Source organism: Sus scrofa, chromosome 5, assembly GCF_000003025.6.
Source record: "Sus scrofa isolate TJ Tabasco breed Duroc chromosome 5, Sscrofa11.1, whole genome shotgun sequence".
NCBI classification, from domain to species: Eukaryota; Metazoa; Chordata; class Mammalia; order Artiodactyla; family Suidae; genus Sus; species Sus scrofa.
Genome location: NC_010447.5, coordinates 87,522,179 through 87,547,774, shown reverse-complemented (window position 1 = coordinate 87,547,774; position 25,596 = coordinate 87,522,179). Strand labels below are relative to the sequence as shown.

Sequence of the window (25,596 nt, the reverse complement as noted above, 5' to 3'; positions counted from 1 at the left end):
AGGGAACAGATTGGGTAACATCCTAGGGCCCCATCTGCCCTTTGTCATCAGGGCCTTGTTGGCATGATTACCCCCGGGGAGGGGCTGCCTGACCTCTGCACACCAGACCCCCGACCAGTGAAATGAGGGGCCTCCTCAAGGCAGGGTTATTATGAGAATGTGAATAGCTTCCTAACACATAGGAAGGCAGTGGTAACACGAACCCCCCACTCCAGTTCAAGCATCTGAATTCTTTTTTTGATATCTGTAGTGACATTTGATAAATATGAAATGCACATTTTGATAAGAGCCACTCCAATAGCAATCTTTATATTCATTCCTTCACTCCTTTATGCAAACATCTCCTATTGACCAATTGACCAATTTTTTTTTTTTTTTCTCATTTTAGGGCTGAACCCACAGCATATGGAAATTCCCAGGCTAGGAGTCAAATCAGCTGCAACTACTGGCCTACACCACAGCCACAGCAACACAGCCACGTCTGCCACCTACACCACCGTTCATGGCAACACAGGATCCTTAACCCACTAAGCAAGGCCAGGGATCAAACCCACATCCTCATGGATACTAGTCGGGCTTGTTCCTGCTGAGCCACAACCGGAACTCCCTTGATTATTCTTCACTAGGGTTCAATTAATAAAGAAAGAAAGGCTTCCAAATTATGACCTGAAAAGGATATTTTATGAAGACACAGTAAGGAACATTTGTCACATCTTGGCATGGGTCAGTCAGTCAAAGTTAGCTAGTGGAGAGCTTGTCAAGCAAAAAAAACAAACAAAAAAAAACCCCAAAAAGATCGACGAAAGTACAATGTTTTTGGAAAATAATGCCGTCTAGATTTGAGTTCATCTGATGTTAAGAATTAAAGAACCTGGAGTTCCTGTCGTGGCTCGGTGGCTGACGAATCTGACTAGGAACCATGAGGTTGCGGTTCGATCCCTGGCCTTACTCAGTGGGTTAAGGATCTGGCATTGCTGTGGCTCAGGCGTAGGCCAGTAGCTATAGCTCCGATTGGACCCCTGGCCTGGGAACCTCCATGTGCTGCGGGAGCGGCCCTCAAAAGGCAAAAAGGCAAAAAGACAGAAAAAAAAAAAAAGAATTAAAGAACCATGCAGTGGTGGTTACTCTTCTCACTCTTAAGAGTGAGTGGCCTTTTGATATGGTGAAGAAACAAGAAAACGCCTATCATCTGAAAACACCAGGGGTGTCTCTAACCAGCTCAACAAGAAGCGGACTAGATTTAGTAAATGTAATACTGTCACCAGCCTAACTAGAGCAGGTATTAGAGACCTGGACTATAGAATAGATTGATCCACAAGAAAGTCCTCAGGTCTCTTCTTCAGCAAGATACTGCTTGCTTGCTGTGAAACTAAGTACCATCACATCTGCTAATCCACGGCGGAACGCATTAAAGATCCTCGGACTCTGGGATTTTGGGGGACTTCTTGTGCAGAAATTCCAGTGAAAATGCTGTTGGAGAGACAGGTCTTGATTCTGGAATATGCTCCATTCTGTATTTCTCAATATATGGTGCAGCCACTTCCCAAACCTGAGATGCAAGCACAAAACAAAGTGATGACAGCTTGGTTTGCACAAGCCATTAAACATCGGCTTCATCTGAAGTCGCATTATCTCTGCCTGACTAGATACAGAGCAGCTGTTTGTGTGGTTTTTTTTTTTTTTTTCTTCTGTTTTTATAAGAAGCCATTTGACACATGACCTGTGTCAACTGGTCTTTGGTTGCTTTTCAAAACACCTTTTAAAACACAAAGTCCAAAACTTTTCTAAAGTTAGCATGAAGGGTTTCAGCTGCTTACTCTTCTAAAGCCAAACAGCCAGGGAACAAACCAAACCTCAGGAATGCAGTGTGGAAAGAATTAAGGAAAGTTGCCCAGGGGCGGGCCTGTGTGTTTTCTAAGGCAAGTCCTCAACGATAAGAGGATTTCCTCTGGCTCCGTTCTTTGGACCTTTGCTACTCAGAGCGTGGCCTCTGGACCAGCAGCATCAGCGTCAGCGTCCCCCTGGGACGAGCCAGGATGTCAGCCCCACGGCAGGCCCAGCGACTCCGCATCTGCCTTTTAGCAAGATCCCCAGAGATTCACGTGCACTTGACCGTTGGGGCAGCACTGCTTCTCACCCTTGCTTAGTGTTTCCCTCCACCCCCCAACCTATTCTCTTTCCAGCACAACATCTTCTCACACGAAGGCCCAATTTTTGATGTATAGCTGCTGCTTTTCTGATTGCTGCTGACAGTGGAAGGAGCATTCCCTATTTTTTTGGTATTACCTTCGAAAACATATTCTTTCAAAAGCGAACCTTCTGGAAAAGATATCTGTACCCTTATGTTCATTGCAGTGTTATCTGCAATGGCCAAGACACAGAAACAATGTCAGTGTCCATCAGTGGCTAGATGGATAAAGAAATTGTGAGATACACACACACACATATATATATGCAGTGGAATATTAGTCAGCCATAAAAAAGAAGGGACTCTTGCCATTTGCAACAACACGGTTGGACCTTGAGGGCACCATGTTAAGTGAAGTACGTCAGGCAGAGGAAGACAAATATCTCAGACGTGGAATCATAGGCACAGAGAACAGATTGGTGGTTGCCTGAGGCAAAGGGTGAGGGGAGTGAGTGAAGAAGGAGGTGAAGGTAGTCAGAGGGTGCAAACTTCCACTTGTAAAATAAATAAATCCCGGAGCTGCAATGCGTCGCTGGGTGACGATGTTAATAATACTGCATATTGTAGATTTGGAAGTTGCTAAGAGAATAGATCTCAAAAGTTCTTAGCGCAAGGAAAAAAGCATAACTAAGCATGGCGATGGATATTACTAGACTAACTGGGGTGACCCTTTCACAGCATATAAATATCAAATCATTAGGTTGTACACCTGAAGCTAATGTAATGATCTATGTCAATCATGTTTCAATTTCAAAAAAGGCTGATCTCTCACACCCCTCTCTCCTAGCACCAAAGTTGGCAGCAAGCAAGGGCTTTCCCCTCAAGGGTGCAGGGAACACTTAGGATGACAGGGGTGAGAGTCAAAAGAAAAAAAAAATCATGCCCCAAGAACAGAGCAGTGCTTTCAGAGGAGATCAAGCAAGTCTAGGGAGCATGATACCTACACATTACTACAAAAGGCTTAAAGCACTTTAATTTTTTTTTTTTTTGGTCTTTTTAGGGCTGCTCCCTTGGCAATGAAGGTTCTCAGGCTAAGGGTTTGAATCCGAGCTGTAGCTGCCAGTCTACACCACAGCCACAGCAACGTGGGATCCAACCACATCTGCGACCTACACCACAGCTCATGGCAACACTGGATCCTTAACCCACTGAGCGAGGCCAGGGATCGAACCTGCGTGCTCCCTCGTGGAAACTAGTTGGGTTTGTTACCACTGAGTCACACCAGGACCTCCTCGAAAATATATTTTAAAATAATGAGTCCACATGCTCGCCATCTGCCCCTATAGGAGAGTCCATTGTCAGTGCAGCCAGAGGAAGAGGCGGTGAAGAGAAGAAACCATATCTCGCCCCTGGTGGTGGGCAGACATACCAGTGCACTGGACACACCCCAGTGCCCTTTGAATAAGAACCTGGGGATGTGTTTTCTCTTCAGGCCCACTCAGTCATTAGACCAGGGCTGGTGGTGGTGACAGTATTACAGAAAGAGAAAGTACTTTTGAATAAAAGAGCATCTTTTTGGCGGGGAGGAAAATGGAATTCATCTTATTTTCCCCCATGAAAACTTGCCCCCAAATTCCGTTTAGAATTCATTTCAGCTTCTGATCCTTCGATGGCCAATGTTTGGGTGCAACACGGGACACTCAGGAGCTTATCAAATAGCTTCTTGGGAAAAGCCAGGAACCAAAAGAAGAAGGCAATCTCTCCCCCCTCCGCACGCCCTCTCTGCTTCCCCACGACAACCTCACACTAAGAAAGAAGCCAAGGAGCCAGCTTACCTTCTGCTCTAGGAGCAGCCTATGTGCCGCCTCGATGTCTGGGGCCATGAAGCGGTCTTTAATCCAGGGCCTACAGAGAAAGTGCATCAAACCATCAGCCAACATTAACCGCTGCCCGAGTTCACAGGTTTGAAAGGGCGTCACTTTGCAGGGACCTGTTTGACTTTACCTGACGACAGAGCGCACCAGGTCATAGACCTTCTCCAGGGGAGTGGTGGTTTTCAAGGGGCGCAGAAACTCTATGCCCTGGCAGGCGGCAAGAAGCTCGATGGCCAGCACTGAAACAAGGAGGGAGGCGGGTGGCTGGTTACAGTCTGACTTCAGGCTCCAGGAGCACGGACCCCTCGAGAGCTGATGGCCATCGCCTGCCAACTAACAGGTGGTTGGTTCTCAGGCCATTGGCGGAATGAAACTGCCCTGGTATTTGGTTACCATTTCAAATCTGCCTTTCTAACCCCTTGGCTGCATCTTTAATGGTAAGAAGGGGAGGCTCTCAGATAAATGTCTCCGCTTTCCCCTTCCGATCAAGAAGGATGACCTGCTTCCTAGTTCCACCTTTGTGTAAATTTCAATTTGTTTTCAGTCTTGCTGTTCCCTAGGTCCTGAAATACTACTACCTGGCGCAGTAAAGGATTGAAGGAGCCAGTGAATGTGCAGAAGAGTCTTTGGTTACCCTGAGACTAACTCTCTGATGTCTGCTTCAGACCTTCAAAGGCTCCCAAATCCACCAAAACTGAAATTCTAGAATTTGATATCTTGCCAGCTTTATGTTTCTTGATAAGACAATCTTGCCACTGTCTTTTCCTAGCTACAAACTCTTATGGTATGTATCATACCTTGCAACCACTTCTGAGTAATGAAATCTACAAATCTCTGTATTTGATACAGTTTAATGAAATTTTTTTTTACAGAAATATAATTCAAAAGTAAAGCACTTTGGATGCCATTATTTGCCAAGAAAATACTTTAGAAACTTAAAGTTGAGCAGGCCGCTCAAAGCAGTTAACTGAAAGGAAGTATTAAAAACATTCGACTTCTAGGAGTTCCCCTGTCGTGCAGTGGGTAAAGATCTGACATTGTCTTGCAGTGGCTTGGATCGCTGCTGTGATGCAAGTTCAATCCTTGGCCCAGGCACTTCCACGGCCAAAACAAACAAACAAACAAACAAAAAAACCAAACAGCAAAACAAAAAAAGAACAACCCCCCCCCAATTTGTCTTTTTATCCTAAAATTTAGGAAGCATGTTACAAACTGCTGAGTACAGCCAGGTCACAAGGAGAAAAGATAAAGCTACTGAATCTATTCTGGACCCGGAAGAAACGTCACACCTTCTAGGCCAGTCCCCTCCCTTTACACGTAAGGAACTGGGAACTTGGCAAAGTCAAACATCTCATTAACTAAGTGCTTACACTTCTTTCGTGGAGCCGGAACTCGGGATCAGAACTGGGCGATGGTTCCCACTTCCTCCCCTACCCATGTGGCACAAACCCGGCCTCTTGGTTGGAGAACGTGAGCAGGGGAAGTGGCAGATTTTGCTCCTGCATATAACAGGCAGCTTCTTGGGTGAGTTTGCAAGATAAACGTGCAACACGTCAGGAAACCCTTAGGTCGCCACCTCCGCAGCGTTTTGTGAAGGCTCTTGGTTGCTATCCACAACCATCACTTCTCCCTCGTGCCATCATTTGGGATTTAAAAACCATGTACTTCATTGTTACAAATGCAAAGGGTGCCATGTGCCTCGATTTACCTGGATTTTTATGATTCTCATTTATTTCGAAATAAGCTGATGTTCAGTGGCCGAATAACCACCTTCCCCCAGGCATGAAATACACTTAAAATATCCTAAGAGGCATGGAAATACCTTCAGGTTTCACATGAATGTTTTCTTCACCTCAACAGAGTATGATTCATATGAACTGAAACCATCCTGAACAAATGAGTATCAGCTCCACTTCAAAATATTGTAGGAATGTTCTCCAGGTTTTAAAAATGGATGCTATTCGTTTTATTGACATCTGAGGCTAATTTATACCTGTGTTCCTTTCACTAAGAACAGACTGTGGAGTTCCCGTCGTGGCTCAGCGGTAATGGACCCAACTGGTATCCATGAGGACTTGAGTTCAATCCCTGGCCTCGCTCAGTGAGTTAAGGATCCGGCGTTGCCGTGAGCTGTGGTGCCAGCGTTGTTGTGGCTGCAGTGTAAGCTGGCAGCTGCAGCTCTGATTCGACTCTTGGTCTGGGAACTTCCATGTGCCCAAGATGCAGCCCTAAAAAGACAGAAAAAAAAAAAAAAAAAAAAAAAAAAGAACAGACTGCTTTTCCTGACCTAGCATCCTCGTCCCTCTCCCCTCCCACCCCCTGGGCCTTGAGATGTCTGTGCTTATTTCTTGGGCTTCAGATCTCTGATGCCCTGAGCTTCTTAAGCTGGGGAGCTCCCTGGTGGCTCAGTGGGTTAAGGATCCAGCATTGTCACTGCTGTGGTACGGGTTCGATCCCTGGCCTGGGGAACTTACAAATACGGGGAAAAAAAAAAAAAAAAAGCTGCCCCTTTGATAAGGTTTCCGTCCTTCCTCCAGGGGCTGTTACATTTCAGGTGCTCTTTTCCCCTGAATGCAAAGTGCCTGTCCCTGGTTTTCTCTCCTGACCTCCTGCAGGGGTCAGCTGCCTCCTCACAGAGCACCACCCTTCATCCATCGCAGCTCTGCCCCCCTCTTCTTTTTTGCTTTTTTTTTTTTTTGTCTTTCTGTCTTTTCTAGGGCTGCTCCCGAGATATATGGAGGTTCCCAGGCTAGGGATAGAATTGGAGCTGTAGCCGCAGGCCTACACCACAGCCACAGCAGCACGGGATCCAATGCGGGATCCTTAACCCACTGAGCAAGGCCAGGGATCGAACCCACAACCTCATGGTTCCTAGTCGGATTCGTTAACCACTGCACCACAACGGGAACTCCCCGGTTCTTTCCCGAAGGTGGGCATCTGTGCTTGGATGTCTTGTATCTTCACCCCCAACACATCCCAGAGCTACTGAGTTTGTGCACGCCCTCCCCTTCCTTACAAAACTCATACTGCTCCGCTCCCCCCAGGTAGATGGCCCTATCTGTTGTTTAAGCCATAATCTTAAATACTCCTTGGAAATGCCTTTTCTCTTCCCTCTGACTAGGTCAGGTGCAGCGACAGCCTCCTGGAACGCTCTGCTTTAGTCCAGATTTTGTTCGGTGCTACCAAGAGTTGCCCCATTGCTGCTCAATGTTCTTCTCTCTGGTTAGACACTAATTTCCAAGAGGGCAGAGAGAAAGAACATTTTATTCCACTGTTTCATCCACTGTGCTCACGTGATGCATGTCTTTCCACCCCAACCAGGCCGGACAGAGAAGGAGAGAGTGAAAGGGAAGGGGTTCAAGGTTTCTTTTTGAGATGATGAAATGTTCGAAAGTTGATTGCAGCACGGACTCCCAACTCGGAGTGTATTCACAACGCTTCCAAACCCGACGTCCCTGCACCATCTCAGTGGGTTGAATTGTATGGTATATGAATTCTATCTCAACAGAGCAGTTTCCCAAAAAAGAATACTCCCCTCTTTCACATTTATCTTACAAGATGGCTATTCTTTTGTCAGCCAGCTGCCTCCCTTAAGTTGCAAACATTTAGCAGAGAACAAAGCCTCGAAAAGGCCATTTCTCTTTAAAACATAATCAAGCACTGATTAAGGGGCAGGAGCAGGTGGGGCCAACTTGGCTCCACCTACGAACTGTCTTTGCCGAAAAGCTTGGCCCTAAATCTCCTCCGCGAAGGTCCGAGGCAGGGAAACAGTGGGCGAGAGAAGTTAAAAGCACCACCCCACAGAAGCTAACAGGTAAGACCGGAGTGTCAGTCTCTGTCAGAACACTGACCTGTTTTTAAGTAGACGGTTGCAAATGAAAAGAGGCTTAAAATGTGGGTCATGAATCCTGATTGATTCCTTCCTGAGTCCAAACCCGCTGTAAAGACCTCGAGATACCTGGGAAATGTGCAGCATTTACTTGCTGATACCAGACTCCTTGATGGTTTTTGTTGGATGTGATAATGGCCTCGTGGTGGATACAAAAGTGTTTATATTTAAGAAAGGAGGCAGAACGAAAACACGGTGACAGGGATTTGCTGGGAAATAATTGGAGAACAGTCAAAAAAAAAAAATGAAGCAAATGTATTGTGTTGAATCATAATGAGATGTATCTTTGGGTTGATGGTACTCATCCCTCCACTTCTGAATATGTTTGAAAATTTTCATGAAACAAACAAAAAAGCCAGCTGATGAGCTGCGTGGCCAGCAGGTGAGGTTCTTAACCTTCAGCGGGCATCAGCGTCACCTGCTGGGCTCATTAAACGCAGATTATTTCTGCTGGTTTTCCTAGCGTGTCTGAGTCCCCAGGTGATGCCGATGCTGCCGGTGGGGACCCCCCTCTGAGGACCACTGGCCTGCAGTGTATCAGCGGAGCCTGCAGCCCAGGCCGGCCTTACCTTGCTCCACGTGCTCGACGACCCTGAGCGCCTTCCTGGCTGCCCATCCTCCCATGGAGACGTGATCCTCCGTAGCAGCGCTGGTGGAGAGAGAGTCCACGGACGAGGGGTGGCACAGAGCCTTGTTCTCAGAAACTGCAAGAGGCCAGAGAAGGGAAGCACGTTCCTAAGAGGAAAACTGCCAAAATGACACCGGCTCCCAGAGGGCCCCTGGGCACGGGGTACCCTCTCGAGGCATGTCTGGCCATTAGCCACGCAGCACACAGTCTAGCATTACTTTGGGAAGAGGAAGGGTGTTTCTGTTTGTTTTTTGTTTTCCCCACATGAGAAGGACACTAAAACCATAGTGAGTTCTGAGCTAAGACCGAGATGGGAACGCTGAGAGCCACGGTGAAAACACTGGAAGCATTTAGCCTGCCAGGGAGACTAGGGGGAAAGGGGTGATGGGCCCCCCCAGATACTGCAGAACAATTTGGTTATGTCACCAGAGGAGGCGGGATCAGAATCAGGCGTGACATTTGAGGATGGAGGCTGGCCCCACACACCTTGAGCAAGGACACTGACAGGTCAGACGGGTCAGTGATGACACAGGTGGAAGCAGGGCGTGATGACTCCGAGGATGTTTAGGGGAGGCGGGGGGAATCCTAGAGCTGGCTGAGATTGGGGTCTCTCCAGCATTATTGCACAAATGAATCACTCCATCTCATGAAAGTGCAAAGGCTGAGTTTCCGGCGGGGGGCCTGAACCTCTGCTGTTTTAACAAATTGCCAGGGGATGGCTATATTTGTGGCCAGAGGACCAAGGACCTTAAATACGCAGATTACAGAGTTCTTTCTCCCCAGCTTCAGAAGCCAGGAAAGGTCAAACTTGAGGAGTTTTTTCCTCTCTTTTGTTGATCTCGGTGTGAAGTTTCAGTTTGTTTCGATGCGCTAAGGGAGCCTGAGGTCACCTAGTATAAATTATGGCGACTCACTCGACCTGGTTTGCTCAGAACTTCTAGGCTTCAGTACTGCAAGTTCTGGGCCCCTAAACCTGCTGGATGGGTCACCTGGTTTGGTGGGGCTTTTTCCGAAAGGTAACTTACAAGTGGCCCCCAAAAGAAAACCATCAGTTTGACTCTGTTGAAACCAAGCTAAGCAACTTTGCCAGGCAGCTGGGGCAGCTAAGCACAGTCAAACCAGGCTGCCCGAGAGTCCCCCATGTCCTCTGAAAATTCCATTCCCCCCACCCCATGTTATTGGGAGAAGATGCTGCCCGTTAGAGGACTATTTTAGTTAGAAAGCAGGTGAGCAAATAGAAGATGCTGGATAGAAGATACGCTCAGGGGCACTTTGCTGGCTGTGTTGAGACTTAGCGTGAGACTCAACTGAGGAAGGGGTGAAGAGTAACAGTAATAGCAGCTGGTATTTGTTTAGTGCCATGGCATGCCCAGCGAGGTTCTAAGGCTTTTCCTGCCTTCATTCACGTAATCCTCAAAACAGCCAGAGCCTATGATCTTGCTGAACCACCTTGATATCTCGCCTCTTGGGGAGGTTTGCTAGAAGAAGCTACCAGAGGCTCAGTTCAATGTGAATTGCAGATATAAAACAAATAATTTTTAGTACCAAATAATGTGCCAAATGATTCACATGTAACTGGGGATCCTGCACGGCTATTAATTTTGGTAGCCACAGTTTAGGATTAAAGGAGTCACCAACATGAGATCCTCGTTAAGTGAAGTGAGAGCGCAGATGTGGGAGCCAAAATGCCTGGGTCCGAACCCTGCTTAGCTTCTTCCTAGCTGTGCAGCATTGGGTAGGTCCCTGAACTTCTTGGATCTTTCAGTATTTACCTGCGAAACGGAGGACATAATAGTACCTGCCTCTTGGTATTGTTTGACAAAGGAATAAATGTAAGCGAAGCCCTTCACACTTCCTTTGTGGTTGCAAAGTGACTTCTCTTTCCCTTAGAGCCTCGAGTCAGAAATCCGCTACCTTACAGCTGAAATTTCATAGAGGACATCCCGCTGCTGATAAGGATTTTTGCAGGTTGTAACCACATCCTGATGTTTTTAGGGACTGGCCTGTCTCATGGGATGCATGTTCACTTTAATTGTTTGGGTCAGTTCAGGTTTCACAGCAGCTATAAACATCTTTGCCTTTTTCCTCCTTCTTCTTTTTTGTCTGTTTGCCTTTTCTAGGGCTGCTCCCGCGGCATATGGATGTTCCAGGCTAGGGTCCAATCGGAGCTGTAGCCACCGGCCTATACCACAGCCACAGCAACTCGGGATCTGAGCTGCGTCTGTGACCTACACCACAGCTCATGGCAACGCTGCATCCTTAACCCACGGAGCGAGGCCAGGGATCGAACCTGCAACCTCATGGTTCCTAGTCGGATCCGTTAACCACTGAGCCACGATGGGAACTGCCTGTCTTTTGCTTCTGATAGTCTTTAAATTGAGTTCTGGGGAAAATCTACAAAGATGAAGTTCCCGGGTGATGACTTACTGTTTTCTACCGAGCGATTGTAGAAACCCCCTTATTCACAACTTCGTCAGTGTATCGTTATGTTTCAGGATAATGCTGCTGAGGCTTTATTTTGCATGCTTTTCTCTAAACCTGCTGCATGTATTGAGAGAGGTCAGATGCACATGGGGGTGGTGACAGAGTTAGGTCTCATTCAAAGACAAAATGTGATACTTTCAGGCAAAGTGGAAAGGTCCTTAGACCAGGCTTGCGTTCTGAGCAAAGGGCAGAGCTCTTACCAAGGGCTGCGGCTGTGCAGTGGGCGATCATGAATCCGGAGTTGAGACCCCCTTCAGCCACCAGGAAGGCAGGCAGCTCGCTGAGGGAGGGGTTACAGAGCCTTTCAATTCGTCGTTCACTGATGGCAGCAAGCTCGTGGATGCCAATGGCCAGATAGTCCAGGGCCTGAAAGAGCATCGCAATTCCGTTGGCCTAGAGGAACTGGGAGTAGGTTTTCAGGGTCAGGAGCAGTTTTCTAAAAAGCTTACTTTGGCTGGATATTCACCATGGAAGTTTCCTCCAGAAATAGTCTCTCCCCTGCTGGCAAAGACCATCTTTCAAAATAGGTTAAGGCTTTTACAAAACACTTGCTGATTCCATCAAGTATCCCAACGCTCTCCCCAGTGGCTCATTTTTCACACCGAGGCTGCAGCCCATGTACAGATGGAGAGTGGAGGGTAGCGAGAGACTTTCCACAAGCAGGTGTTGACACAAAGGGACATGAAAGCAAAAAAAGCCACAAAACCCTTAAAGGTGATCAGGTCCATGCAAGGGAAGGGGGGGGGCAAGAAACAGGAGGCCGGAAATGACAGTTTCTCTTGGGATTGGAGATGCTCAAGCCCCCTGGCGGTGCTCCTCTGGAGGTTAGTACCTGCCTCCAAACGTCTGGAAGCTGAAACTAAGAACAGAGACCTGGACACCAGTTTAAAAGCACATCCCCCTTCTTCAGTGGGCATGGCGAGCGGGTGCTCCCTAGGAGAACCTGCCGAATGGAAGCCGCTGCTGATGAGCAACCACCAAACGGTCTGGAACAATCAATCCCGGGAAACCTTTGAAACACTCCACTCAGTGACCCTGGGCCAGCGTTCCCAGCAAGCGGAGGCCAAGAGGTCGCTGCAGCCGCATTTAAGTCAGCGTCAGCTTTGGACTCCCTGAACACGAGGTCTCCCGGGATCATCTTTCCAGTCCGTAATGCATTTCCCTTCAACCAACAAGCACCCTCACAAAGGCCCCCACAGACTTTCCAAAGAGCTAACTTTCGCTTATTGGACTAAATAATATTCACTACCTGTTCACTAGGAACTTGACTCTGTGTGAGAAACGCTCTGACTTGCCAAGCGTTAGAGATGCATGTGTGGCTTTAACTCAGTCAAGTTGGGGCTCCCCTTTTAGGCCCATAACTGAGCCCCCGCCCTTCCCCGTGGACCCCACCCCAGGCACAGGCCTTCTGTTTAGTGTGCCAGGGTGTCTCCAGCCCCGGGAGGGTCACACAAATGCCATCGTCTGGGCTCTCCGTCACCACCCTTGCAACAGAGGTTTTCATGCTTCCACCAACAACCCCAGCAGGGGGTTTTCGGGCAAATAGCTTCATGAAACCCTTCAGCCGATGCTGAAAGCAGCCCATTTAATTTCATCAGTTAGTTTTGGAGGCACGGCCGGTTAGACTCTGAACCTGAGGCTAGGTTCACAGACCTGGGTCGGTCACTTCACCAGCTCAGATCTAGAAACAAGCCGTCTAGCCCCAGAACCCAGGGATGAAATGGAGCGACAGAGAGGCCACCCAGAACGATCCCTTCGGCAGGGCTTCAAAGTACCAGCTAGAATTCGATATTATAACTTAGGAAATAGTGAAAAGATACAGGGTTATCCGTGGCACTGTTAATTTCTGTGGTAATGATGTGCTTTACAAATGCGATCGTGTCATTCGCCACACCGTGGACCTGGAAGGCAAGAGCAAACGAGTCACTATGTGTATGACTCTTGATAAGAGTGCCAGTCGCATAGTCTGATATTCTTATTGAAATAGCAAGGACAGAGTTCCCGTCGTGGCACAGTGGTTAACGAATCTGACTAGGAACCATGAGGGTTGTGGGTTCGATCCCTGGCCTCCCTCAGTGGGTTAAGGATCCAGCGTTGCTGTGGCTGTGGTGTAGGCCGGTGGCTTCAGCTCCGATTAGATCCCTAGCCTGGGAACCTCCATATGCCGCAGGAGCAGCCCAAGACATGGCAAAAAGACAAACAACAACAACAAAACATAGCAAGGACATTTAAATTGAGATTTACTTTTACTGTGGAGCTAACTTGGCAAGTCTTTCCCCATAGATGTTTTCGATCTGGCTGAGTTAGAACCAAACCTACTGAGTACAAAGCAATGAAGGTATTCAGCCCAGGGAGGACTCTTCATTATACTATAGACTGGAACTTGGCACAACCTGAAATGTTGTTTCACTCTTGAAATGCATGGTAGTTCCTCATTCAACGAATTGCACGTGCAAATGAGTTGTGAAATCTGCAATACAGGCTGCCTCACGGCCAAGTCAGGTCATCTGCGTTTTACATTTGAAGGGAAGCCTCACGGATTCATAGATCATGGTTTATGTCTGCCTGTGAAATGCTGACAAGCGTGGACAGGGCCTTGGGCTGTGACTGGGTTTTCTCGGGCACATCCCTGGCAGCCTGGTTCTGGTTCTAGGTCACAAGGAGAACCAATAAAACGCCATTAGCTGGTTAGGGTACTGCTATTACTGAGAAGTTTTTCAAGTTAGGCTTGTTTAATTTTTTTTTTTTTTTTTCGTCTCTGTCTCTTTTGAGGGCCACACCTTCAGCATATGGAGGTTCCCAGGCCAGGGGTTGAATCGGAGCTACAGCTGCTGGCCTACACCACAGCCACGGCAACATCAGATCTGAGCTGCGTCTGCGACCTACCCCACAGTTCACAGCAACACTGGATCCTTAACCCACTGAGCGAGGCCAGGGATCGAACCCACGACCTCATGGTTCCTAGTCGGATTCATTTCTGCAGCGCCACGATGGGAACTCCTGGGGTTGTTGAAATTTGGTTTGGAGCAAAACAGCAAGCTGTCTTTTGGATTCCTGTACAAGGGGGTTGCACAGAGCAATTCCAAGGGAAACAGGCAGCTCCCCATATAGAAGCGAAGCTATAAAAATCAGATAAGTGGAGGTGTGACATACACACTTTTTAATAGAAGCAGGAAAGAACCTGGGATTGACATTGACCATGACATGCTGTCCTAACACCTTCCCTCCCCCCCCCCCCGCCCCCCGAACTGGGCGAAAGAATAGAAACGTGCTCATTTTGGTTACCTGAGGACAGCAGCGCAGGGTGTAGGCGTCCTGAACCCGATCGCAGAACCTGTGACTTTCTGTGAAAGAGGTAGAGGGGGAGGTCAGGGGTCATGTGAGCGATTCTCTCGACAAAACTCAAAACCATGAGCTCACTCACACAAGCAGGCCCAGACCTGCTATCTCAGACGGGTGGTGATCCGAGTCCAAGAGGGAGCGAAAGCGAAAGGCGACTTCGACTTGCCCACGGTGAGGGCGGACCGCGTGGATGTCTAGGGTGGATAACGGAGGAACAGCCTGAGCAATTCGTGTCGGAGAATAACCACCTACCTCCGCGCGCGCGGACCGGCCCCTGTGCTGCCACGGCCCCTCAGAAGCCCAGGGGTCCTTGACCTCCACGCAGGATCAGAAGCTCAACCCCAAAAGCAAGAGGGTCCTTGTGGACTTGATTCTTGCGGCTTTAATGGTCTGAGTGCAAGCTGTGCATTGAGCCCCCTGGGCATTGAGCGCAAGACCCTGAGCCTCCCCTAAAAGGATTTAGGCTCACGATGGGAGGGAATTCAATAGGGACTTCATTCTACAAAGTCCTTTTTAGATGGTTTTTCTACGCTCCTCCAAATGAGAGTAGAGTCTTTCAAAGTCGCTTTCTAGCTAAGCCATTGCTTTTATCATTTTTCTCTCCTGTTTTGCTAATGGTGACCAAGCCTAGTCTTGCTCTGGTTCCCAAATCCTAAGAGATTCCCAAGACAACATGCAGCGGACAGGAGTCCGAGCTGGTGATCTGGGGCAGGCCGCTTAACATTCTGGGTCAGCATCTGTCTGGGAAACGTGCTTATTTCAAGGACCCCGTGTGGCGTAACGGGGATGAAGCGGCCGCAGTACTTGGAACACACAGGCGCTTGAATGTTCTGCTTCCCTCGCCTCCATCCCCGCCCTTCCTGTGTCCAAAGACCTTGACCCACGGCCCCCTCCCGCTGCCCCCAGCTTTGTCTGAATGAACAGCAAACAAACGTAAGAACCAGGCTGACCGGTATCGAAGGCTTTGGTGGTGCCCTTCAACACCTCCAGGGTCAAGGCCGCCACGATGTCAGCCTGCCGAGCAATAGCACTGGCTCTTTCCACAGCTTCGCAGCCCAGAGAGGTGATCATCTGGGTCCCGTTGATGAGCGCCAGGCCCTTTGGAGAAGGGGAGAGAGGTTTCCCAAGGTTTGTTGTAACAGGCATGTGTGCAAGTTGACTCTGTATCTTTTGCTTTCGTAAGAGGCGAGTTAGCTCCTCAGCTGAATGACGTCGATTCATGGTTTCTAAAGGGCAGGGCAGTAACTCAAGGATCGAATGCCCTCAAAGGTGACATCATTGGTATCATTCTGACAAATGGAGTAGCTGGTAAGTTTCTCCACCCTCAAGACATCTGTGGAGCTTCAGTATAGGCTGCATATAATGTATCTTTAGTTCTTAAATATGCTGCATTTCTTCTTCAACTTCTCATCCCTGTAGACAAGACTCCTTGAAAAATTCCTGGTCCAAGACTCTTGGCTTAGAGCATCTCTTAGGGATCCTTAAGATCCCGACTTGAAGTTTAAGTTCTCCTAAGAAAACCCTTAGGAGTTCCCATTGTGGCTCAGTGGGTTAAGGACCTGACTAGTATCCATGAGGATGCAGGTTTGATCCTGGCCTCGGTCAGTGAGTTAAGGATCTGGCATTGAGGCGGCTTGGATCTGGTGGTGGTGTGGCATAGGCAGCTCCAATTCAATTTCTAGCCCAGGAACGTCCGGATGCCACAGGTGTGGCCATTAAAACAATAATAAATAAAGATAACCCTTAAGCATTCGTGGCATGAAGAATCTTTTTTTTTTCTTTTGTCTTTTTAAGGCCGCACCCATGGCATGTGGAGGTTCCCAGGGTGGGGGTCGGATCAGAGCTGTAGCTGCTGGCCTATGTCACAGCCTCGGCAATGTGGGATCCAAGCTTAATGTAGGTCTGCAACCTACAGTTCACGGCAATGCCTGATCCTTAACCCACTGAACAAGACCAGGGATTGAACCTGCGTCCTTCTGGATGCCAGTCAGATTCATTTCCACTGAGCCACGACCAGAACTCTGCGAATCTTTTAACTGCTTATGGCAGAGCCCTTTCTTCAGTGCGCAACTGACAGCAACTTTGGAAACTGTTTATTCTGAGAAACCAGTGAGGCTAAAAAGAGGGCATAAAGGCTCGTTAGGATGGACACATTTTCGCCGAGTCTCCTTACCTCTTTTGGTTTCAAGACAATTGGTTTCAATCCATGAGCTGCCAGGACCTATTGAAGGATTTCAAAGGTAAAATTGGGTATCAGATGAAAGGCCCGAGTATTTCTGATTTCATGCGAAATCCAAGAGAAGGTTTTAAGCCCCAAGGTCTGTCTTGTGAAAGATTAAACTGACATGAATTGGCTCCGTTCACCTTCACTATTCATTCTCTGGTTCTGATCGTTTCGGCTGCGAGCAAGACTTAGCTTTCAAACAATTTTTGTATCTAAATCAGGGGCTCATGTCTAGAGAATCAACCCTGAACGTTAGTTTCTAGGTACTTTGGGTTCATTTTCCACTTCAGTGGTTCACCTTTTTTATGGCTGCTTCCTGAACCCATCTGCACACCTGTGTGCAGGTGCACTAAGGATGGGCTCGACCCTGTCCACACTCCCCAGCCTCCAGCTGCACCTGAAAAATCCTCCACCCTCATCCTACTTATCGTCCTCAGAGGAGGGCTTCTTACTTGTATGGCCGATGTGTGACTACCAATGAAGAGGGCCTTAGGGGCCTCAGAGATGGACCCAAATCCTGAGGGGAAATGGGCAGAATAATTTTCCCTGAAATGAAAGACGTGAAAGCAGTCGCTAGGTTATGGATCCTCTAGGCAAGAAGGCAGAGACGGCACCATTGACTCTGTCAATTTCACAAGCTTATTAGACCCTTGATCACATGCTGGATTCTGTTCCGGGTGTGGGGCTGGGGCTGAGAGCAGGAAAAATGGAGAGTGACAAGCTCAAGGGCAATTACAGTCCGAGTATGTTACATGCTCCAGGAGGCAGGTTGGGGGTCCGGTTTGGTGGAAAATCATCACAGAAGATGTGGAGAGAGCACAGAGGAGGGGAGAAGGGACTTGGCGGAGGGTGGGAGTGCGGGGAAAAGGACCAGAAGAGCAGAGAAGGCCATTTCCCAGAGGATGTATCAGAAGAACAGGAGTGAGTGAGGAAGAGAAGAATGGCCATGGCTGGTCCCTCTGCCCAGGACCTGGCACACTCTGGCTGCAGGGGAACCTCTAGCGTCTGTGATGCTCAGCCATGGTGGGGAAGGACGGGGCAGGGGGTGGGGGGGGAAACACGACAATCAAGACTCTTGGAAGCCCCTTCAATTCTAGACGTTATTCTAAGGACAATGGGAAGCATTACAGGTTTTGAGCAGGACGTGCTCAGATCGGCTGTGTGAAGGTGCCTGGGGGAGCCTGTACCTAAACAATAATCGAGGTCAGTCTATGCGTAGCAGGAAGATGATCTGGAACCCAGACCCCCGGATGGACTATCCATTCCCTTAACTTCTTCCTCCTTGGTCCTCTGCTCCGTCAGTTACTACTTGGGGACCTCCCAGCAAGAGATCAGAGATGACACTTCAAATAATTCTTTGGGCTACTCGGATGCCTTTGTAGATGAATGAAGACAACATTAAATCTTTGTCAAAACCAAGCTTTTCTGATTGGCTACCATGGGGAGAGCTTGTGGGGGAAAGGCCATAAGTAAGTGCTAAGACCCACAGCCCTGCACCTGTTAGACCAGCAACTAAGTCAACCTGGAACAGTGAGGGACCTCCTGGATAGGCACTGGAAGTGCTTTCAGTGCAGAATAAATCCCTGCAGTTAACACTGGCTGCTCTACCTTTTCTGGGGGGTGGGGTGGTTTTTTGTCTTTTCAGGGCCACACCTGCAGCATATGGAGGTTCCCAGGCTAGGGGTCGAATCGGAGCTGTAGCTGCTGCCTACACCACAGCCACAGCAATGCCAGATCCGAGCCATATCTGCAACCCACACCACAGCTCACGACAACGCCGGATCCTTAACCCACCGAGTGAGGCCAGGGATCGAACCCGAAACTTCATGGTCCCTAGTCGGATTTGTTTCTGCTGCACCACGATGGGAACGCCTGCTCTACCTTTTTACCAAGGTGATTACCAAGTTCGGAAGGCTGACAGTTGCGTGTGGAAGCGGAGAGCCTTGCCTAGTTTGACACTTCATGCTGTGCTAGGCTGGGCTCCTGACTCTGTCCACACTTCTAAGCCGAAGTTGTCACAGGCACAGAAAAGGGATAACAGTGGCTTCCTCACTGCCCTGCCGTGGGGATTAAGTGATAGAAAGCAGGCGGGGACAGCGGTGCCCACTGTAGGGGAGTTAGCGCAGGTGGAAGCTGGTATCAAGTCTTACATATTTCGCGTCGGCCCAGCCACTCTTCGGAGACCACATCTTCCCTTCCCCGATGAGACCGAGTGCCAGGTGAGAGAGCGGGGCAAGGTCTCCGCTGGCACCAACAGTTCCTTTCTCTGGAACATAGGGCAGGCAGGAGGCTGGGAAAGAAGTAGGCACCCGTTACATCAAGAGTACTTCATGCTGCCATCCTCCCTTTGCCCCTGAGACCAACCTACCCCCAAAGGATCTCGTATCATGCATGGCACAGACACCTGGGGAAAGATAATGCCTCAAACACATCTAGGGCTTAGGGGACCTGGTGGAGCTGCTTTAGAAAGAAAGAGGAGAGGAGGAGAAAGAAGGTAGGCAGGAGGGAGGGGAAGAAGGGGGATCCTTTTTCATGGCCATACCTGTGCCATCTGGACGTTCCCGGGGCAGGGACTGAATCGGAGCCACGGGAGCCTACACTGCCACTGTGCCAGGCTGGGGACTGAATCTGCACTTCCACAGTGACCTGAGCCATTGCAGTGGGATTCTTAACCCAGTCCACCATGGCAGGAATTCCAGGCCTTATAGATTTTAACCAGGACACACTAAGATATGCTGTGTGAAGGGGTTGGGAGAACACTGTGCATAAAGAATTGAGATCAGGCTGCACGGAAGAACGGGTTTCTGCAGCCCATACCCCCATAATCACTGTCTCTCCCCTTAACTTCTTCCTTCTCATTGGTCTTCTGCCCTTTTGTTTACTCTTACTGTGCATGTTCTAATCTGACCTGGCCATTTCTAGAAATTCCAGCAATGTATCTTAAAGATGTGCTCATTGCCACCTTATTTCTAAAAACAAAATGGAGTTCCCGTCATGTCTCCGTGGTTAACGAACCTGACTAGCATCCATGAGGATGCGGGTTCGATCCCTGGCCTCGCTCAGTGGGTTAGGGATCTGGCATTGCCATGAACTGTGGTGTAGGTTGCAGACACAGCTTGGATCCCAAATTGTTGTGGTTCTGGCGTAGGCCGGCCACTGCAGCTCCAACTGAACCCCTAGCCTGGGAACCTCCATATGCCGTGGGCGTGGCCCTAAAAAGACAAAAAGGGAAACAAAAATGTTAAAACTCATCTAAAAAGGAAATTAAGGTAGTTCCCATTGTGGCTCAGCAGGTTAAGAACGCAGCTAGTATCCATGAGGATATGGGTTCAATCCCTGGCCTCCCTCAGTGGGTTAAGGATCCAGCATTGCTGTCAGCTGTGGCGTAGGTTGCAAATGTGCCTTGGATCCAGGGTTGCCGTGGCTGTGGCGTGGGCAGGCAGCTGCAGCTCTGATTTGACCCCTAGCCTGGTGTTACCTTAAAAAGCAAAAAATATAATTTAAAAAAACCGCAGAAAATTAAGAGACTTCCATAGGATTAAACGGTGTGCAAGGCCACTAAAAGCGACTGGAGAATGTTTGAAAACGTGTCAATGTTCACACTAGAAAACGAATACGAATTGTTCTAGAAAGATAAGCTGTGTCCAGGTGTTACAGGAATTCTCTGGGTAGGTAGAGTCATGAGCGACTTAGCTCTTCCGTTCGGCCCAATTCCTAGTTACCCGGTCAGCCAACTCCCCAGCCCTTGTACAGGGATGTGCACTGTTTTGGAGGGAGTTCCCACTAAGTTACTCAAGAAAGAGGCTCCATTTCCAAGGTAAACCCAGACTACCGATGGCAGTCGTTTTCCCACTGCTAAGTCATGTTAGTAGGTGAAGCAGTGCCTTCCATAGGTCGGCTTCCAGGTCACAGCTCACCCTGGGGAATTTTCAGAACTCCAGGACCCTGAGCTCACCCGTAAAGCATAGGTGAGTTCATGGCTGAGGTTATACAGTCTTTAGGCTTCGAGTGGGGCAGACCAGGTGGGAGTAGAAATCGGAATTGAATCACTGCTAGTCTGTCCAGCACAGCCTTGTGTATTTCAGATGGTTCATTCAAGTTGCTATTCACTGATGGGCGTATCCTATTTATAGGTCATTTTGGCCCATGGCACAGAAGATCTGGCATATGTTTTGCTCTATGTGTCTCTTCAGTCCTGCTTCTCTCCCCCTCTTTTCCCCCAAAGAGTCCCCAGGCTTGCATTGACCTAGAATGTTTATCTGGGGGAAGGGACAGGGGCTCCCAAACATGTCAAATTTGTCTCCATACTGGAATTTTCCTGCCCCAAGAGGGAAGCTCCAAAGAGTTGAACTGCCTCTTATCTTGACACCGAACAGCTTCCGGATCACAAGCTAGTCCTTAATCTCCGTATTTCTGTTCTACCTTTCTAAGAGGCTGAAGTACATTTACGTCTGGCTATCCCTCCACCAGGGGAACATGAAGATTTCAGGTTCCTAGGAACCAATCAGAGCTACTGAATCGGTCTTGGGGACAGATATCCGGGAATCATTATGGTTCCCAGATGATTTGAAGCCACTTCTGTAGCGACATTCCAATCCAACACTACTGAACCCAAGGTTCTCTCCAGCGCACACTTATGGGCAGACTTAAGGGGCTTATCTAGTCTTAAAGATGCCAAATGCCAAGTAAAGGGTGATAGAGAATGGGGTCAATGTCCACAGGAGTCTTTGCCCCACACCCACCTTCCACCCCCATCTAGCTCTCCTTCCTTCTTGCCAGGCCCATTTCCCACTCATCTCTGTTATCTGAGGTCGTGTTGTCTCATCAATGTCTCCCCACCCATTCCCGTCCAGCCTCCATGGAGGCTCCGTTGGGGGGGTCTGCTGCATTACCATTAAATACTTCGATAACTTGTTTGAGAGTCTCCAGGGAAATGCCACTGTATCCTTTGGCTAAGACATTGATCCTTAAAGCCAAGAGCATCCGGCATCTCTCAGGGATTAGCGGTTTCCCAACGCCTGCAGGACAGAATTGATGTTTTTGCCAAGAGAAACAAAAATCTTTTCCTCCCCCGACCCCCAGTCGCCGTCATCTCAATTTCTCTCCACTTCTTTGCTCGGCTAGTTGCACTGCTCTTCCTCCTGGTCGCCTTCCTTCTTCCAGTCTCATCTTTCAGACAAGCATGAGACTCCAGGGTGGGCTTCTCAGATCCCCTTCTTGGAACACTTCAGTGAGCCCCCGCCCTCCCCAGCACCCTTAGAGTAGCATCCAGACTCCTCAGCACAAGCTCCCTCGCCGTCTGTTGAGAGCCGATTCTTCCCGGACCTTCCCATCTCGCCTTGTCCCGACCAACTCATCACCTGAGTTCCAGCCTTACTTTCGTCCCCTGAACGTACCACTCTCTTAGCAGGATGACATTCATGCTCCCACCCCAGCCCTGCCCTTCCACCTGGCCCATTCCTTTTTCTGAGATTCAATGAAAAGTTAGTCTCATCTAATGCGTTCTGCTTCCCTCCCCATCAGCCGAATTGGCACCTAATCCTTGCGACGCTCTAGCCGTTCGTGGCTGAAACAAGAGGCCTGACACTGTCCTGCATAGTCATCCTTTGGTATCCGCAGGGTATTGGTTTCAGGACCGCCACGTCCCGTGGATACCAGAGTCCCTGCATGTTCAAGTCCCTTATGTAAAGCAATGTAGTACAGCCTCCCCGCTGCATCCCCGGGGTCCATATCTCTGGATTCAACCAGCACCCAAAGTGGTTGAATCCATGATGCGGAACCCATAGAGGACCAAGGGTACGTCATCAAATCAAACAAGATCCAGGAGGCGCTGAACGTTTGGAATGAGTTACCTGAAGAATGTGAGCGCACCAGGTTGACCTGGAGCTCCCTGAAAGAGAAAAAGGGAAAAAAAAATCTCTCTTAGAAACCTCCCAGTGAAAAGGTCCCCTCAGCTGGGAAAACGAAGGGAAAATTGTTACATCTTTGGAAGGACCGAAGGAGGCATGATGGTGCAATGGAAGACCCCACGCAAACCTGCATTTTCTGTATCAGCTCATGTGAGTTAACCAGAGCCTCAACCCTCCTTCTCTGTAAATGGAGCAAATGTGAATTTTTTCCCTTGTTGAACGCAATCTCAAAAATGAGAATAGATGGCACGTGCGCGTGCGTGCGTGCATGTGTGTGTGCGTGCATGTGTGTGTGTGTGTGGTGGGGAAAAATCAGACTTACTCTAGTTTACTGACAGGAATTACGGTTCTGGCAAATTTTCCAAAACCTGTAGTAATGCCATAAACAACTAGAATAAAAAAGCAGACATTGTACAATTAGACATGGGCCACGTTTTTTCAGTCTGTAAAAGACACTGCATGACACAGAGAGAAAAAGATACCGGTTTTTTCTTTCACGATGCTGTCTATGACTTCCCTGGATTTTTGCACCTTCTTTTCAGCAGTGGGGGTGAGCTAGGAAAACAAGCTTGCTGAAGCCTTCTTCCACGCGCGTGCCGTGAGCAAGGTCAGGGGACATCCTTCCCCTCCCTCCAGCATACCTTGATTTTGTAGTGTCCCTTTCCCAGGCTGACCAGGTCCTCTGTGGTCAGGCTGTCCCCATCTAAGGCGATGTACTAGGCAAAAGAAGCAGGTCTTTGCACATTTGAACAGCTTCGTCGCTCAAGCAAGAGAGCGGGGAAGCCTCCAGCAGAATCTAGTTTTGACACCCCAGAGATGTTTACCGTGGCTATGGAATTAATTGCTCGTTAAAAAGACAACCTGCTGAAGAGGAGGCTGAAGAAGGAACGTTTGAAATGGAAAAGCGGGAGGCTTTTCCCTACTCCGCAGAACCAGATAAAGCCCTGTCCTCAGGGCTGCTGGTGGCTCATAAATTTTGCCAGCCCTCCCCTCTTCTTAAATGAGGGGGACTTAATTTTCTTAAGACAAAGGATGTGGTTGGCAGCCTACCTTTTCGGGTTCCCGGTATTTGCTGTAACTGTCGCCAGGTCAAGGAGAATACCTGCTAGTGGTGAAAAGCCCCAGCCCCCCATCACTGGCGGGATGAGTTACCCCAGGGCAGAGCAGCGAGACTGTGGGAAAGGATACAGGTAAACGCCTTCTGGTTGCGATGGAATGAAGTCTGGAGACATGGCATCCCCTTCTATAACTGAAACGAGAGTGCGGGAGAGACCTCTTAGGACCACAAGAGAGCCACGTTCGGTGTCACTGGTTAACCCCAACGAGCTCTTCTTTCTCGAGCCTCTGAATTCTAGAGAAACAGCTGCTTCACCACGACTTCAGATGCTTTCCCATTTACAAAGGAGGAGCGCAAAAGGCTGAGATGTAGGTGGCAGACACGCATGAAAGGGTTTAAATGAAAGTTCAAGATCCAGCCCTAAAATCCATCCTCGTCACCGGCTTTATTTTGTTTTTAAAATTTAATATTTTTAATATTTAATGAAAAATTTTTGAATATTTAATAGATTTTTTTTTTTTTGGTCTTTCTAGGGCCACACCCACAGCATATGGAGGCTCCCAGGCTAGGGGTCAAATGGGAGCTGCAGCTGCTGGCGGATGCCACAGCCACAGCCATAGGAACGCTGGATCCCAGCCGCCTCTGCCACCTACACCACAGCTCACGACATCACCGGATCCTTAACCCACTGAGTGAGGCCAGGGATCGAACCCACATACTCATGTATACCAGCCGGGTTCATTCCACGGAGCCACATCAGAAACTCCAGATTTAATATTTAATAATATCAATATTTAATATTGTTTAAGTTTTGTTAAACAAAATCGATCTAATTTTGTTTTAAATCTCTGCCCCTGGCCTCCAGTCCGGTGAGCTGCTTTTGCAGGGCAAAGAGATTTTTCAGAGTGATTCGCTGACGGCAGCCTTGAGTTCGAATTTAGTCTTTGCTGCTGGGACGTCTCCCTTGTAAGAACCCACCCTTCCCGGCAGGGGCTCGCGCGAATATAAGGCGCACAGCCAGGGCGCGTCTCCCCCGGGGCGGGGAGGACAAGGGACCGTCCCTCCCAGGGATGCTGGGCCTCGGGATGCGCACCGCTCCCCTCGGCCGCTCACCCACTTCCACGAACTCATTGTCCTCCAGGGCCACCTCCAGCAGGTCCTCGTGGTCCAGCAGGCCCAGGCCCTTGCAGCGGCGCACGAGGAAGCGCACATCGTCCACCGAGGCGAAGCCACCGTTGTCGGGCTTGTTCCTGATGTAGCGCCGCACGGCCTCGCGGCCCAGCCAGCCCACCGTGAGCTGCGCGTCCCCGCAGGGCACGGCCAGCCACTCCCCGCGCACGTGCACCGTGTACCTGGGCATGGCTGCGACGCGGCGACCCTCGCTGGCGGCGGAGAGTTTTATCCGAGCGGGACCGGCCCCCGAGGTGCGGCTGCCGGGAAGAGCTCGGATGGACGGTCACACCCTGCCCGCTCCTGCCTTTACTCCTGTGCGCCTTGGACAAATATTTACCGAGGGCCCTGCGGCGTCCCTTGGAATTTATGCAGCCGAGCTGTGGGGGGAGCGCGGGATGCAGGCTGGGACGCCTGCCGTCCAGGTTTGCGGCCACCAAGGCCTGGGACCTGCCCCACCGCCCACCCCCGTGCTAGTGCCTCTGCTCAGGGCCCTGATGTCACCCTCTCCTGTCACCCTCTCCTGTTCTCTGCCCGCCTTTAAGGGCACCTCGTAAACACCGTGTTCCTGGATTTATCTGGAGTTACTCAACTCTAGAAAGCTCCCCACTGGCCAACTGTGACACCAGGGAGTGTGGCAATCGTCATTCATTTGTTTATTCCCCAAATACGGGTTGAGCAACTACGCCCTTACAAACTAAGGTTTTCTGAAGCTTTCCCTCCCCAAAGGAAGACAGCAAGGCCAGAGATTGTTTTCACAACGGAAGGTCACCATCCGATGACAGAGCCACCCTGGCTTGGAGGTGAACAGCCCAGACCCCCGGGAGGGGGGCTCCAGTTCCTCCACTCATCAGGCTGGAGCAGGGCAGTACTTATTAGCCCGTCTTTCCT

The 25,596-nt window shown here is 49.3% G+C and overlaps 1 protein-coding gene and 1 long non-coding RNA gene across 3 annotated transcripts in view; one reads left to right on the top strand and one right to left on the bottom strand.

Annotated features, from left to right (window-relative positions):
* Nucleotides 286-25,292, bottom strand: HAL (histidine ammonia-lyase). Its single transcript, XM_001925061.4, has 20 exons — nt 24,649-25,292; nt 23,667-23,727; nt 23,529-23,556; nt 23,120-23,194; nt 22,961-23,033; nt 22,801-22,867; nt 22,422-22,459; nt 21,462-21,587; nt 18,720-18,859; nt 16,519-16,566; nt 15,296-15,443; nt 14,444-14,539; nt 14,289-14,347; nt 12,824-12,904; nt 11,453-11,518; nt 11,204-11,369; nt 8,461-8,595; nt 4,133-4,241; nt 3,964-4,033; nt 286-1,549 (listed from the first exon to the last, which is right to left on the bottom strand). The coding sequence occupies exons 1-20, from the start codon at nt 24,893-24,895 to the stop codon at nt 1,409-1,411; spliced, it is 1,974 nt and encodes a 657-aa protein (XP_001925096.2). The 5' UTR covers nt 24,896-25,292; the 3' UTR covers nt 286-1,408.
* The window catches only part of LOC110260790, a 185,241-nt gene continuing 166,506 nt past the window's right edge, over nt 6,862-25,596 (top strand). Inside the window, exon 1 of one of the 2 annotated variants that reach the window (XR_002344246.1) lies at nt 6,862-7,816. This is a non-coding gene — a long non-coding RNA (uncharacterized LOC110260790). The remainder of the gene's footprint in view (nt 7,817-25,596) is intronic. The other variant, XR_002344245.1, reaches the window with a different exon arrangement.

Excerpts from the sequence above, each read along its gene's own strand:
- HAL (XM_001925061.4), bottom strand. The coding sequence starts at position 24,895 with ATGCCCAGGTACACGGTGCACGTGCGCGGGGAGTGGCTGGCCGTGCCC. Across the intron at positions 23,034-23,119 it reads AGGGACACTACAAAATCAAG|CTCACCCCCACTGCTGAAAA; the intron begins GTATGCTGGAGG and ends TTGTTTTCCTAG. Across the intron at positions 15,444-16,518 it reads TTGTCTTGAAACCAAAAGAG|GGCCTGGCGCTCATCAACGG; the intron begins GTAAGGAGACTC and ends CCTTCTCCAAAG.